The sequence below is a fragment of the Cucurbita pepo genome, chromosome 11, assembly GCF_057944985.1.
Source record: "Cucurbita pepo subsp. pepo isolate OVF chromosome 11, ASM5794498v1, whole genome shotgun sequence".
Classification (NCBI taxonomy): Eukaryota; Viridiplantae; Streptophyta; class Magnoliopsida; order Cucurbitales; family Cucurbitaceae; genus Cucurbita; species Cucurbita pepo.
Window position 1 is genome coordinate 3,586,231 of NC_141808.1, and position 13,159 is coordinate 3,599,389.

At 35.4% G+C, this 13,159-nt stretch overlaps 1 protein-coding gene across 1 annotated transcript; it reads left to right on the forward strand.

Moving 5' to 3' along the window:
• Positions 1-603: 603 nt before the first annotated feature.
• Positions 604-5,115, forward strand: LOC111805401 (Double Clp-N motif-containing P-loop nucleoside triphosphate hydrolases superfamily protein). The gene is made up of 3 exons (XM_023690484.2): positions 604-2,654; positions 2,801-3,107; positions 3,186-5,115. The coding sequence occupies exons 1-3, from the start codon at positions 1,456-1,458 to the stop codon at positions 4,839-4,841; spliced, it is 3,162 nt and encodes a 1,053-aa protein (XP_023546252.2). The 5' UTR covers positions 604-1,455; the 3' UTR covers positions 4,842-5,115.
• Positions 5,116-13,159: the final 8,044 nt, after the last annotated feature.

Here is a 13,159-nt window from a genome sequence, read left to right on the forward strand (position 1 = left end):
ACTATCGATCACACGATGACGGTCGGGTCAAGTCAAGTCAAATGAGAGAGGGAGAGAGAAGAAGAAGGTATAGAATTAATGGTAAGAAAAATTGGGTAATGCAAAAGTTAGTAAGAGATAATAATATGATTAAGAGAGAGAGAGAGAGAGAGAGAAAAAGAGGAAGTTAAAAAGAGAGTGCTAAGTATGAAAAGGCGAAAACCCGTGCATTGCCATTGCTTCGATTGCGTGGGAAAAAGCTGAAGACCCAAAAAATAAAATAAAATAAAATAAAATAAAATAATAGAGAGCGTGTACAACACGCGCAGTGACTCCAAAAGAAACCCAAACCAAAAAAAAGAGGAAGCGCGTGAGATTAGGTTGTAATTATTATTTATTAGGGTGTTTTTAAAAAAATATTAAAAAGAAACTAGAAAGACAGTCAATCCAATTCCAAAGTCCCTAAAAAATAAAATAAAATAAAAAATAAAATAAAATAAAAAATAAAATAAAATAAATTCTCTCTCTAAAAAAGGCAGTATCTGACCCCTTCTCTTTCTCTCTCCATTATCTCTAATATATTGAGACAAAACTGGTTTAAAAAAGCTTCTTCCTTTACATTCAAGAATTTTTTTTTTTTTTTTTTTTTTTTTTTTTTGGTTTTGGTTTTGGTTTTGGGGGTTAATGACACCAAAAGAAGAGCTCTCTATCTCTCTCTCTCTATACTCCTCTGCCCCAAAAGCATTTTCCAGAAATCCTTGCAACTGATTATATAGTACTTCCAATTCCCTCATTTTCCAGAAATTCTCTCTCTCTCTCTCTCTCTCTCTCTCTCTCTCTCTCTCTCTGTTTTAAACTAAAAACATTTGAATTTCACTCGCTTTCCCTCTGTTTTATGGTGTTTGTGACATGTTTTATCGTAACAGGACACTCCTTCTTCTTCTCCTTCTTCTTCTTCTTCTTCTTCTTCTTCTTCGCGGTTCTGTTTCTTAATTTCTTTTACTATTTCCAATTATTGCTCACCAAATTTTGTCTACCTTATTTTGGGTTATTCCTTCAGATGGGTTCAGACTAAAAAGTTGTGGAGAGAGAGAAACAAGGAAATAAAAGGGAGAGAGAGAGAAGATGTTCTTGTGAATGAGGGGATCTCGTCTTTCTTTGTCTCTGTTCAATTCTGACTTTCCCCTCTCTTCTTCTTCTTCTTAAGCATCTTCTGATTCTTAATGGATACAGATATATTGTTTTTCATGTATTCCTAGATCCCTTGTTATGAAATTAGAAGAAGATTGAAGCTATGCTAAGCTTTTGATTTCATTTTTCTCTTCTGGGTTATGGGAATTTGTCGATTTTTTCGATCGATTTCATCTTTTTATTGACTTTTTTCATCTGGGTTTTTTATTTTAGTTGCGGATTTCTTTGATTCGTTTGGTTTTTGAGGGAATTTGGGAACTGGGTTTGTGTTTTTTTCTATTGTAAATGAGAGCTGGGTTGAGTACGATTCAGCAGACTCTTACGCCGGAGGCGGCGAGTGTGCTGAATCACTCTATAGCTGAAGCTGGTCGTCGGATTCATGGACAAACGACGCCGCTTCATGTGGCGGCGACGCTTCTTTCTTCGCCGAGTGGGTATCTCCGGCAAGCTTGTATTAAATCGCATCCAAATTCGTCTCATCCCCTTCAGTGTCGTGCGCTTGAGCTCTGTTTCAGCGTCGCCCTTGAGCGACTTCCGACGGCGCAAAACGCTAGTCCTGGTGCTGAGCCGCCTATTTCCAACGCGCTTATGGCTGCTCTTAAGCGTGCTCAAGCCCATCAGCGCCGTGGCTGCCCCGAACAACAGCAACAGCCTCTCTTGGCTGTTAAAGTTGAGCTCGAACAGCTGATTATCTCGATTCTTGATGACCCGAGTGTGAGCCGTGTTATGAGGGAAGCTAGTTTTTCTAGCCCTGCTGTTAAGGCTACCATTGAACAGTCGTTGAATACGCCGGCTCCGGCGAGTTCTTCGCCGATTGGGGGATTGGGGTTTCGACCACCACCGAGGAATTTGTACTTGAATCCACGGCTGCAGCAGCAGGGGAGCGTCGTCCCGCCGGTGCAGCAGAGGGGGGAGGAAGTCAGGAAGGTCTTAGACATATTGCTGCGATCAAAGAAGAGGAATCCAGTGCTGGTTGGGGAATCGGAGCCCGAAGCCGTGGTGAAAGAATTGTTAAAGAGAATTGAAAATAGAGAATTGGGTGATGGGATACTCTCTAATGTTCATGTGATTCATTTGGATAAGGAGATTTGTTCTTCTGATAGGCTCAAGGAATTGGGAGATTTGGTGGAGAGTAGAATGAAGAATCTGAATGGTAATGGAGGGGTTATTCTTGATATGGGGGACTTGAAATGGCTGGTTCAGCAGCAGCCTGCGACCGGGGGTGGTTCGGGGTCAGTCACAATGCTGCAGCAGCAGCAGCAGCAGCAGGTTGTTTCGGAAGGCGGGCGTGCTGCGGTGACAGAGATGGGGAAGCTTCTTGCCAAATATGGAAACGGCGACGGTGGTCGGGTTTGGTTGATTGGTACTGCAACTTGTGAGACATATTTAAGGTGTCAAGTCTATCATCCATCCATGGAGAATGATTGGGACTTGCAGGCTGTGCCTATTGCTGCTCGTGCGCCTCTTCCCGGATTGTTTCCGAGGTATAGCTTGCTGTCTTTGATCGATTTCGACCTGCTTATGAATGAATGCTTGTTCTGTAGCTTTGAATCATTTTGATTGTTTGCATCAAATTCTTTTGTTGGTTTAGATTGAATGCTTCAAACATAATCTGTGTCCTGTTTATTAGGCTTGGTACCACTGGGGTTCTTAGTAGCCCAGCTGAATCGTTATCCTCGATCAAGGGATTCCCGACCGTGACCACGATTCCGATGCGATCGGTGATGCACAAGAGCCTTGATCCTTCTCAGAAAACAAGTTGTTGCTCTCAATGTATGCGAAATTATGAACAGGAACTCGAAAAACTTGCAGCCAATGAGTTTGACAAACCATCTTCTGTAGCTAAACCAGAAGGAGCCAAGGCATCATCTCTCCCTCCGTGGCTGCAGAACGCGAAGGCCCGAGATGAAGATGCAAAGAAACACGACACGACCGAGGTGAGTTCGACTGCAATTCTTGATTTATTCATCGGCAATCTGCAGCATTTGTTAAATGAAGAATCTTTCCTGTTTCAGAATTTGGATAAAGAACTGTTGCAAAAGCAGAAGACTCAAGAACTACAGAAGAAATGGCACGATACGTGCTTGAATCTTCATCCTAATTTCCATAATCTGAATACGTTCGGTTCCGATAGAACCGTACCGATACCGATACCGATGTCTCTCCCTTTAACGGGTTTGTACAGTTCGAATTTGCTCAGGCATCAACCTTCCCAACCTAAGTTACAGCTGAATAAAGGATTTGGTGAAACTCTGCAGCTGAAAACAAATCCACTTCTGGTCAACAAACAATCCGAAAAGGTTGTATCGATCTCGAGATCGGGTAGCCCTGTAAGGACTGAGTTGGCTCTAGGGCGAATGAACGACGGTGAGATCTCGGCTGAGGAAACGCATAGAGAGCGTGTGAAGGACTTTCTCGGTTGCATATCTTCTGAACCTGAGAACAAAGTCTGTGAACTGCAGAGTAGTAAATTTGTCAATGCGTCGGATATCGACTCGTACAAGAGGCTCTTCAAAGGTATATTAGAGAAGGTATGGTGGCAGCAAGAAGCAGCATCAGCCTTGGCTACAAGTGTGACTCAGTTCAAATTGGGAAATGGAAAACGACGAGGTACGGTTCCGAAAGGAGACATGTGGCTCTTATTCTTGGGTCCCGATCGAGTTGGAAAGAAGAAGATGGCAACTGCTCTTGCAGAGTTGGTATCGGGATCCAATCCTGTAACCATTTGTCTTGGCTCGAAACGGAGTGATGGAGAATCGGAGATACGTATTCGTGGTAGAACTGTGTTAGATAGAATATCAGAGGCCGTTAGAAGGAACCGATTTTCTGTCATTGTTCTTGATGATTTTGACGAATCTGATATGTTGGTTCGTGGAAGCATAAGACGGGCTATGGAGAGAGGTCGATTCACCGATTCTCACGGTCGCGAAATTAGCCTTGGTAATATCATCTTCATCCTTACAGCAACCTGGATACCGGATGATATGAAACAGTTATCGAACGGGAATTCACTCGAGGAAGAGAAGTTTGCTAGTTTAGCAAGAAGCGCTTGGCAGTTAAAACTATCTGTTAGCGAGCAGACAGTTAAGCGTAGAGCCGAATGGGCGCACGGTGAAGAGCGGTGTTTGAAACCAAGAGTGGAAACTGGTTCAGCCATAGCATTTGATCTTAACGAATCAGCAGATGCAGAGGATGAGAAGACAGACGGATCATTGAATTCAAGTGATGTAACAACCGATCACGAAACCGAGCATGGCCTCAACACTCGTCATTTATCGTTCACAACAACATCGGCCTCACGAGAGATGTTCAAAACAGTCGACGATGCAATCGTCTTCAAACCAGTAGACTTCGCCCCGATCAAGCACAACATCACAAGCACCATCAAGAAGAAGTTTTCATCCATTGTTGGGGAAAAGATCTCACTTGATCTACAGGAGAATGCTCTTGAAAAGATCACGAGCGGGGTATGGCTCGGGAACACGAATGTTGAAGAATGGACCGAAAACTTTCTCGTTCCGAGCATAAAAGAGCTCAAAGCTCGTCTTTCGACTACCAATGCCTTCGAGTCCATGGTGGTCAAGCTCGATTCCGATAGCGACATACGTTGTCGGGGCTCAGAAGGTCAATTACCTTGTAGCATCAAGGTGGTTGTGGGGGAAAAACTGTGAAATTTGCAGAGGTTCAAAGCAGCTGGAATTTTGTAACTTTGTTGGATAGAGATGTAAATATACTTGAATGGAAGGGTAAAACTGTAAAACAAACGGAAAAAATGGTTAAAAGAATTGGATATGAGGGAGGCTGAGATGACTCAGGATAAATTTACTTCTTTTTTTTTTTTTTTTTCTCTTCCCAATATTTTTTTCTTAAATTATTTGATATTTTTATGTTCACTACCTCTAAATTTATATAGCAATTAAAGAATCAAGGTGGGTGACGGTTAATTTTTTTTTCCCGCTAATTTTCGAGTATTTTTCACAAAAATAAATGCAAAAATATGAACAAAGATCGACTCGGGTTTGATACCAAATACATGCCAACATCATTTATAAGTAGTAAATAAGTCTAAAGAATTTTTGAAAGATTAGAGTACTAAAAATACTTAGTAAGTAACCCGCTATAGAGGTTAAGATAAGCATACATACACAACAAGATATCAGAAAGTTGAAGAACAAGCATACATACACAACAAGATATCAGAAAGTCGAAGAACCTAAGAACGGTTCATAATTGGTTAATTTTTATGCACACAAACGAGTAGCTGCCACAAGTCAAAATTGTTAGACGAACATGACTCTCCACAATGGTATGATATTGTCCACTTTGAGCATAAGCTCCCATGGCTTTGCTTTACCTCATACGAATGAAGTTAGTATTCCTCACTTATAAACCCATGATCATTCCCTAAATTAGCCGATGTGGGCTTCCATCATCCAACAAAAGTCATTAAATTGTGGCACAATATCGATCATATCATAAAGAATTTGATAAGAAATGGCTAAGCATGTCCATGCTACGAAGAATTAGACCCTGATCTTGTTTGATGAAATTCACGAGTATCACTATGAAGAATTAGGATACAGTCTTCCTTGATCTTGGATTAAAATGAAAACGAACGAACACAAACGAGTGTGGATAAGAGCAACAAAAAATGTTGAGGCACAAGTATGAACATAAGAAATAATAAAGACATAAAATGAAATGAATTGCATGTTCATCCACCAAACCCTCTTTATTACACCAAAGAAAAAATGGGTCCTTTCATTCTCATGTTTTTTAAGTGAATATTGACAAAATTATGTTTTTCATTTTTTTTTTTTCAATTATATTTATATATATGGCATGCATGTGTTCCATTTAATACCTACAATTTGCTTTTTTATTATTATTATTTTATTTATTTTATTAGAAGATAAGTCAAATTTTAATTTCCATCTATATCCCTTCATTTCAGCTTTATCCAACCAACTATAATTGAGGACCTTAATTTCACACTTTAAATGCTTTTTCTTGTTACAAAAATTAAATTTAAATATGTTAATCAAGTTTTAATTTTTTTTTTTTTTTTTTTTAAAGTGGTTTTTAATTTGGTTTATAATTTAAATTTATAATTATAAATATAAAAGTGATTTTCTAAAAAAAACTAAAAATCAAAACAAGAAAAAGATTACCTAAAACAAATTAAAAATTGGAAAAGGACATTTATTTTATATTAAAAATATATATAAATGTGAAAAAGAAAAGAAGAAAAGTAAAGGGTGCTGATGAAATTAACTTTTTCCTAACTTTTTAAGAAATAAAAAAATAAAAAATGATGATATAAAGATGGATTACCTTTGCGTGTTTTTTAATATTTTATAATCTCTAATTAAAGTTTTAAAAGGCAATTACTTTTTCTACCCTTTATTTTACTTCCAAAAAGGCAATTCTAAAAGGGACTTTAAGGTCTTAATTAATCTTTTAAATTTTATATTTCTTTTCATAATCTTTTCTTAAATTATTTACCCAACTACCGCATCCTTCAGTGTCTGACTCTAATACTAACAATAACAATTTGAAGTCATTGATACTTTAGCCCGTTATGCATCACTGTTAGTCTTATGGTGTTTGAAACCTCTCATAATAGACGTGTTTTAAAGCTATGAAGTTGATAACAATACGTAACAAGGTAGAATAGACAATATTTGCTAGCGGTGGCCTCGACTGTTACATAAATGGATCATTTTAAATTAAAATTAAATATTTATGACTAATTATATAATATGAAGTTGTATGAAAATAACGATTTAGTCTGTGTTTGTGATGTCCTACATTGGTTGGGAAGGAGAATAAACCACCATTTATAAGGATGTGAAAACCTTCCCCTAGCAAACGCGTTTTAAAGCTTTGAAGATACGGTGGATCTGGGCCGTTACAAATGGTATCAGAGTCAGACATCGGACGATGTGTCAGCCTTCTTGCTCTTCCCTGAAGAGGGGTAGACACGAGGTAGTGTGTGAGTAAGGACACTAGGCTCCAAAGGGGGTGGATTTGGGGCGGTCCCACATCGATTGAAGGAAAGAAAGAGTGCCGGCGAGGACGCTGGGCCTCGAAGGAGAGTGGATTGTGAATAAAAATATAATAAAGTTGTATGGTGCTTAACATGAGACTCTTTAGTAATATTATATTAAATAAAGGTAGACGTTGTCATATTGATTAAAATATTTAGAGAAAAAAAAGTGTAAGAATTTAAAAATATAAGAAAAATTATATTGGAATGTTTTGATGATGAAATTAAAAAGGCTATGTATATCTCCAAACACACCCATTATGTTATTGTACCCATAAAGTTTGAATCATTTCATTAAACAAATAAATGTGAATAACTCCACCTTTCACCCCAACCATGCATGTGTTCTTCATTTATATAACATTTCTCTCCAATAAATTATGCCCCACTTCATTATCATCCATTAATCATTAATCAAAATTTTAAACAAACTCCCTGTGCTCTCGGTTCTTGCAGTTCTTTCAAACTCACTTCATCACAATCGATCCATTCATCTCTTGGAGCTAAACGGGTCATCTCCTGTCTCGATTGAGTAGCCATCATCATCACTGTTTGTATGTACTATTTGACACGTGAAATTTATGAAAAGTTTTTTTTAGCAATTACCCATCTATTATCATGATGGTCGGGTGTCAGAGTGACTCGACTTCAATGTCTAAGTGTCAATTTTTATCGATTGGAGTAAAGCCTACAAAGATTTCTTCACATATACTTCAGAAATTGATACTTTCAATATAGTATTTTGTTATGAATGTCGTATATTAGAGTAGCTTGGCCTCTCTATTTGAGTGTCGATTCCCATAAGTTGGGGTAAAACCTAACAAGACTCCCTCCTATGTATTCCAGACAACTGACACACACGTTCAAATTATTAAGTCACAATTTTTGTCCGAACATAATTAGGTCATATAATCGAATAATATGAAATATTACATGTATGCAATCACAAAATAATAATAATAAATGCAAGCTAACTGATTTTTTTTGAAAATATGTCTAAAAAAAATTACAAAATAATCCAAAACTTTTAGAGACAGAAATTATTATTTTATATGTTTGATTTAGTTGTATGGATGTGATGTGACCAGAAGTGCTTTGTTGCTATCCAATTATTATTTTTTTTTTAAAAAAAGCGATATTTATAAATAATAATAAATAAATATATTTATAAATAATAATAATAATAATAATAGAGATGTGACTTCAAAAGTTTAAAACATTTCTTTCATTGATAGACATATTGTCTTATTTTAAAGTTTTGGAGTCTCAATTATCGATTAACAAAATATCACTTTTATTTTATTATCTTTTACTCCTAAAATCTCAATTATTATTATTATTATTTAACAAATTTACATAAAAATTAAATATTTATTACTTTTAAATTATTTATTTTAGTTCATTTAATAATCGCACCAAAATTTTAGAGAAACACATGAAACTAAACTCAACAAATATAGTGTTAGGAATCACGGATCTCTACAATACTATCATAAGGTAATGGAGATGTATTCCTTATTTATAAATTCATGATCATCCCAAGGATAATCAATGTGGACTCACTCCCAACAATCCTCAACATACGGTAAAAGAGAATCAAAATCAAACTTAAGTTAGGTTGGTAAAAAGGATATAAGTGGGTTAACCACCGACGGACCGACATGGTGCGTTGTGGATGAAAATATGGAAGTTAGCCTTAAAAAGATAAAGAGGAAGGGGTAAAGATATGAAGATTTGAATACAATAGCCCCCACCATTGAGGCATAAACGAATAATTGTTAGGGAAAAAGAGAGAGAAAAGGGAGAATAATAATATTCCTTCACCTTTTACATTATTTTAAAAATTTTGAAGTGATAACGTATATTTTTTTTAAACTCGTAATCGACTCTCCACAATGGTATGATATTGTCGACTTTGAGCATAAGCTCTAAGCTCTTATGGCTTTGCTCTGGGCTTCCCAAAAGGCCTCATGCTAGTGGAGAGTGTATTATTTGATTATAAACAAATGACCATTCCCTAAATTAACTGATGTGGGACACTTTCATCTAACACCTCCTCTCGAACAAAGTATGTCTCCCCTTAATCGAGGCTCGACTCCTTTGGAGTATTTGCCTTTGAGCTCACAATACTTTGTTCGACATTTGAGGATTTGCCAATCTATTAGGGCATGACTCTAATACCCTGATAGATGAATACGACTCTATCTCCATTGGTATGAAGCCTTTTGGGAAAGCACAAAGTAAAGTCATAAGAGCTTATGTTCAAAGTAACAATATCATACCATGGTAGAGAATCGTGTTCATCTAACAAAATCCAATCTAAATAAATTGGGTTGATTAAATTTTTCGAGAGTTATTAATATAATAATGATAACTTTTATTGATAATTCTAATACAATACTTTAGAAATACCTAACACATGTCATTATTATATATATATTAGAATTTAATAAATTATAAATTATATAAATTTATTAAAATAAGTTGTTCTAAATTTCACCCACCACACCACCACCTTACACCATAAACCTTTTCATAAAGCCTGGCAAAAGCGCTTCCACCCAACAAAATTATTTTATTATAAAAATAATTATTTTTAAATAAAAGATATTTCCTATTAAAATAAAAATTATTTTAACCATTAATCATATCTCGAACACGTAATTATTCAAGGTCTAAAGGTATAATTCAAACCTATGTTAAGAAATGGAATAATTTAATCATATTTTTATTTTATTAAGAAGAATTTGAGACGAATAATCGAATATAATTATTTTTATTCTGATCGTTCTTGTTAAATTATATAAAAATAATTTTTTTTTTTTTTTTAAATAAGGTTGAGGAAAAGAAATTAAATTCCCATAAAGTCAAATATGAGAGAAAAGGGGATTGTTGAACACTTTTAGTTAAGAATGCTTTTAACCTACTCCTTATTGTTTTCCCTTTGTATTTATTACTTTACCTAAAACCCTAAAAGCAAAAACATTGCCTTCTAACCAAAAACTCTCCCTTTCTTTTACGCGCTTTTACTCGCCCGTATCATATTTTCACGGTCAAGAGGGCAATTCAAACATTAGTGCTGTTCATGTGACCTAAGAACCCGATCAACTTGGATTACCCAATTCAAACGTTGGGTTCGAATATTTTTCACTTTGGGTTTGGTTGAAATTTTGCGTAGACTAACCTGGAAAATAGAGTTACAACTCAACCTGATAGGTAGGTACTGACTTGTGAATGTTTGATATTTGAGTTTTATCATCGGTTAGAATAGTTTTGAGAATGATTATTAATATTTATTTATTAGCGGATTTGCAGGCTTTTAATGGAACCATGCTTACCTGTTCCCCTCTCCCACCACTATGATTGAATTAATAATTCCGAAAAACTTTATTCCCATTAAATAATTCAACAAACTTAATAATTTTTGTCCTCAACATTTACTTAATTGCATTAAATAATTGTCACCACTTTTCCCAATTAAACCCCCCTTTCCTTTTATCAAAATTCTTCACTATCTTCCAAATAAATACAATTACAACCAACCATTTCATTCTCTTTTTTTTTTCAAACACAAATTTATTGTTTTCATAATAATAATAATAATAATAATAATAATAATAATAATAATAATAATAATAATAATAATAATAATACGATAACATTAACTGATATGATCAATAGAAGATAACATTAAGTGATATGATCAATAGAAGAGATGAAAAGATTACAGTTTTCATACCCTTATAAGAATGATTCGTTCTCCTCTCCAACCGATGTGGATGTGTGTCTATAACAAAGGTAGGGTAGGAAGGATGGAGTTATAGCCCATTTCAAATTGGACCAAAAAGTCAAAGCCCAATTAGCATCATTTTCTCTTCTTTTAAACTCGTAAATAACCACATGTTTCAGTACTTTTATTTAGTTTTGTTGATACCCTTTTACCATTTATTAAAAATACTAACATCAATATATGAATAAAGAATATTAATACCAAAAAATACGATCATTAATATTCTTATATTTTTTTTTTTAAAAATACTCAATGAAAAGTATTAATGTCTTGTATCAAAAATACTCGTGTACTTTTAAAAATTATATTAATGTCCAATCTTTTATCGTCAAGTATGGATGAAACTATTTATCAATCTATGACACAACATTTTTTAGTCATGATTTAGAGAAATAGTAAGAGGAAAAAAAAACACCACTAAAATTAAATAAATGAGAGAAAAATGAAAGTATTTATATGAATAGTTTTTTAAATTGGTTTGAGAAGAATGACTATTTAGGGCTTGAAATTTCTTATATTAATGTTTGAACATGCTAACATACCAAAGATTTGAAATTTGGATTTGACACCTGATGACCTCGACATTCTCCTGCATCTCTTTCAACATGGTCACATTACTTCTCTTTTCCAAGAGTAAAGACCATCCCCACAAATAAACATAAGTCCAACATGTTTTGTCCTCAATCACATCCATCCTAGAAAAACTCTGAGGTTACCCAATATAAAATTGCTCCAAGCAAAACACGTTTAACCAAAGTTCCAATGATTGAGCCAACGAAATGGAAAATACACATTGTCTGAGATCTCCATGTGACACCCAAGTAAATGAGGGATATATGAATGAAGCAAAACCACATCCGAATGAGAGCAATCATGAAAATAAGATGACCAAGAAAAATTTAAAGGAAATGAAAGTTACTACCTATACCAACAAGGTGCACTTTTCTCTTTAATAACTCAATCTCAGGAACTTCATGGTTAAACGGTCTTGCTTTGAACAATTTTATGTTGAGTGACCTCTTTGAAGTTTACTTAGGATGCATGTAAGGGGACGAACAAAACATACTTTAAAGACTTGTTGGTGTATGAGATGATCTTCACTTTTAGAATGGAAAAGTAAATAACGTGGTCATGTCGCAGGAAAATGTCGGGACCATCAAATGTCAAATGTGGATTCCAAATCCTAGGCACCGAGAGAAAAAAAATAATAATAAAAACGGAGAAGTGTAAGTCAGAAATTGAAACAGAGTAGAAAGATAAACGAAAAGTGATGGAGTATAAAGCTGGAACAATGAATCATTCAAGTGTATTAATAAAGCTTATAAAAAGTTGAAACAAATTATAGTAAGATATATGATTGCATAGCCAATAAATTCTTCCAAAAGAGAACCACCTGAATCTGCTGCTGCTTCAGCCTCCACTGTCCACACAACTACAAATGTCAATTTTGTATATGAGATGTGAAGAAATCAGATGAGACTTCAAAAGAGTAAAGAATAACAGTGCAAAGAATTTCTGGAGCAGTTTTTGAGGTTCTTAAGAACAAACCTTTTTCTTTTCTTTTTATAATACAAGGAAGACAAAGTTAAGCTGTAACTTTTCACCTTGGCTAGAATGTCTTTGTGAGGTCGATCATTGCCCATGCTTCATTAATCGCTTCCATTTGATGTCTTCTCTGCATTTACATTTCACAACATTATTTGCAGTCAGTCTCTTCTCAAAAAGATGCTGGGAAACTATCCATTTGGTTTATAAACAAGTTTTATATCATTGATGATGATCGATTCCTTTACCTTGAACTTATCTTTTGCTTTGATCTTTTCCATTTCTTTTCGCTCCCATAAGTTTGGCTTCCAAAGGGTCAACCACAATCACCTAACCCATCCTTATCAGGAGAGACCTAAACTATAGGATCCCACATCTGGAGAGGGAAACGAAGCATTCTTTATAAAAGTGTGGAAACTTCAGCAGACGCGTTTTAAAAATCTTGAGAGGAAGTCTAAAAGGAAAATCCCAAAGAGGACAATATTTGCTAGCGGAGGGCTTGGACTGTTACAAATGGTATCAGAGCTAGACATTGGGGGATGTGTCAGCGAGGAGACTAAGCCCCGAGGGGGGTGGACACGAGACGGTGTGCCAACAAGGACACT

Bases quoted from the DNA above. Each gene is read 5' to 3' on its own strand.
- LOC111805401 (XM_023690484.2), top strand. From the start codon at position 1,456: ATGAGAGCTGGGTTGAGTACGATTCAGCAGACTCTTACGCCGGAGGCG. The intron at 2,655-2,800 runs GTATAGCTTGCT...CCTGTTTATTAG, and splicing joins CTTCCCGGATTGTTTCCGAG to GCTTGGTACCACTGGGGTTC. The intron at 3,108-3,185 runs GTGAGTTCGACT...TTCCTGTTTCAG, and splicing joins AGAAACACGACACGACCGAG to AATTTGGATAAAGAACTGTT.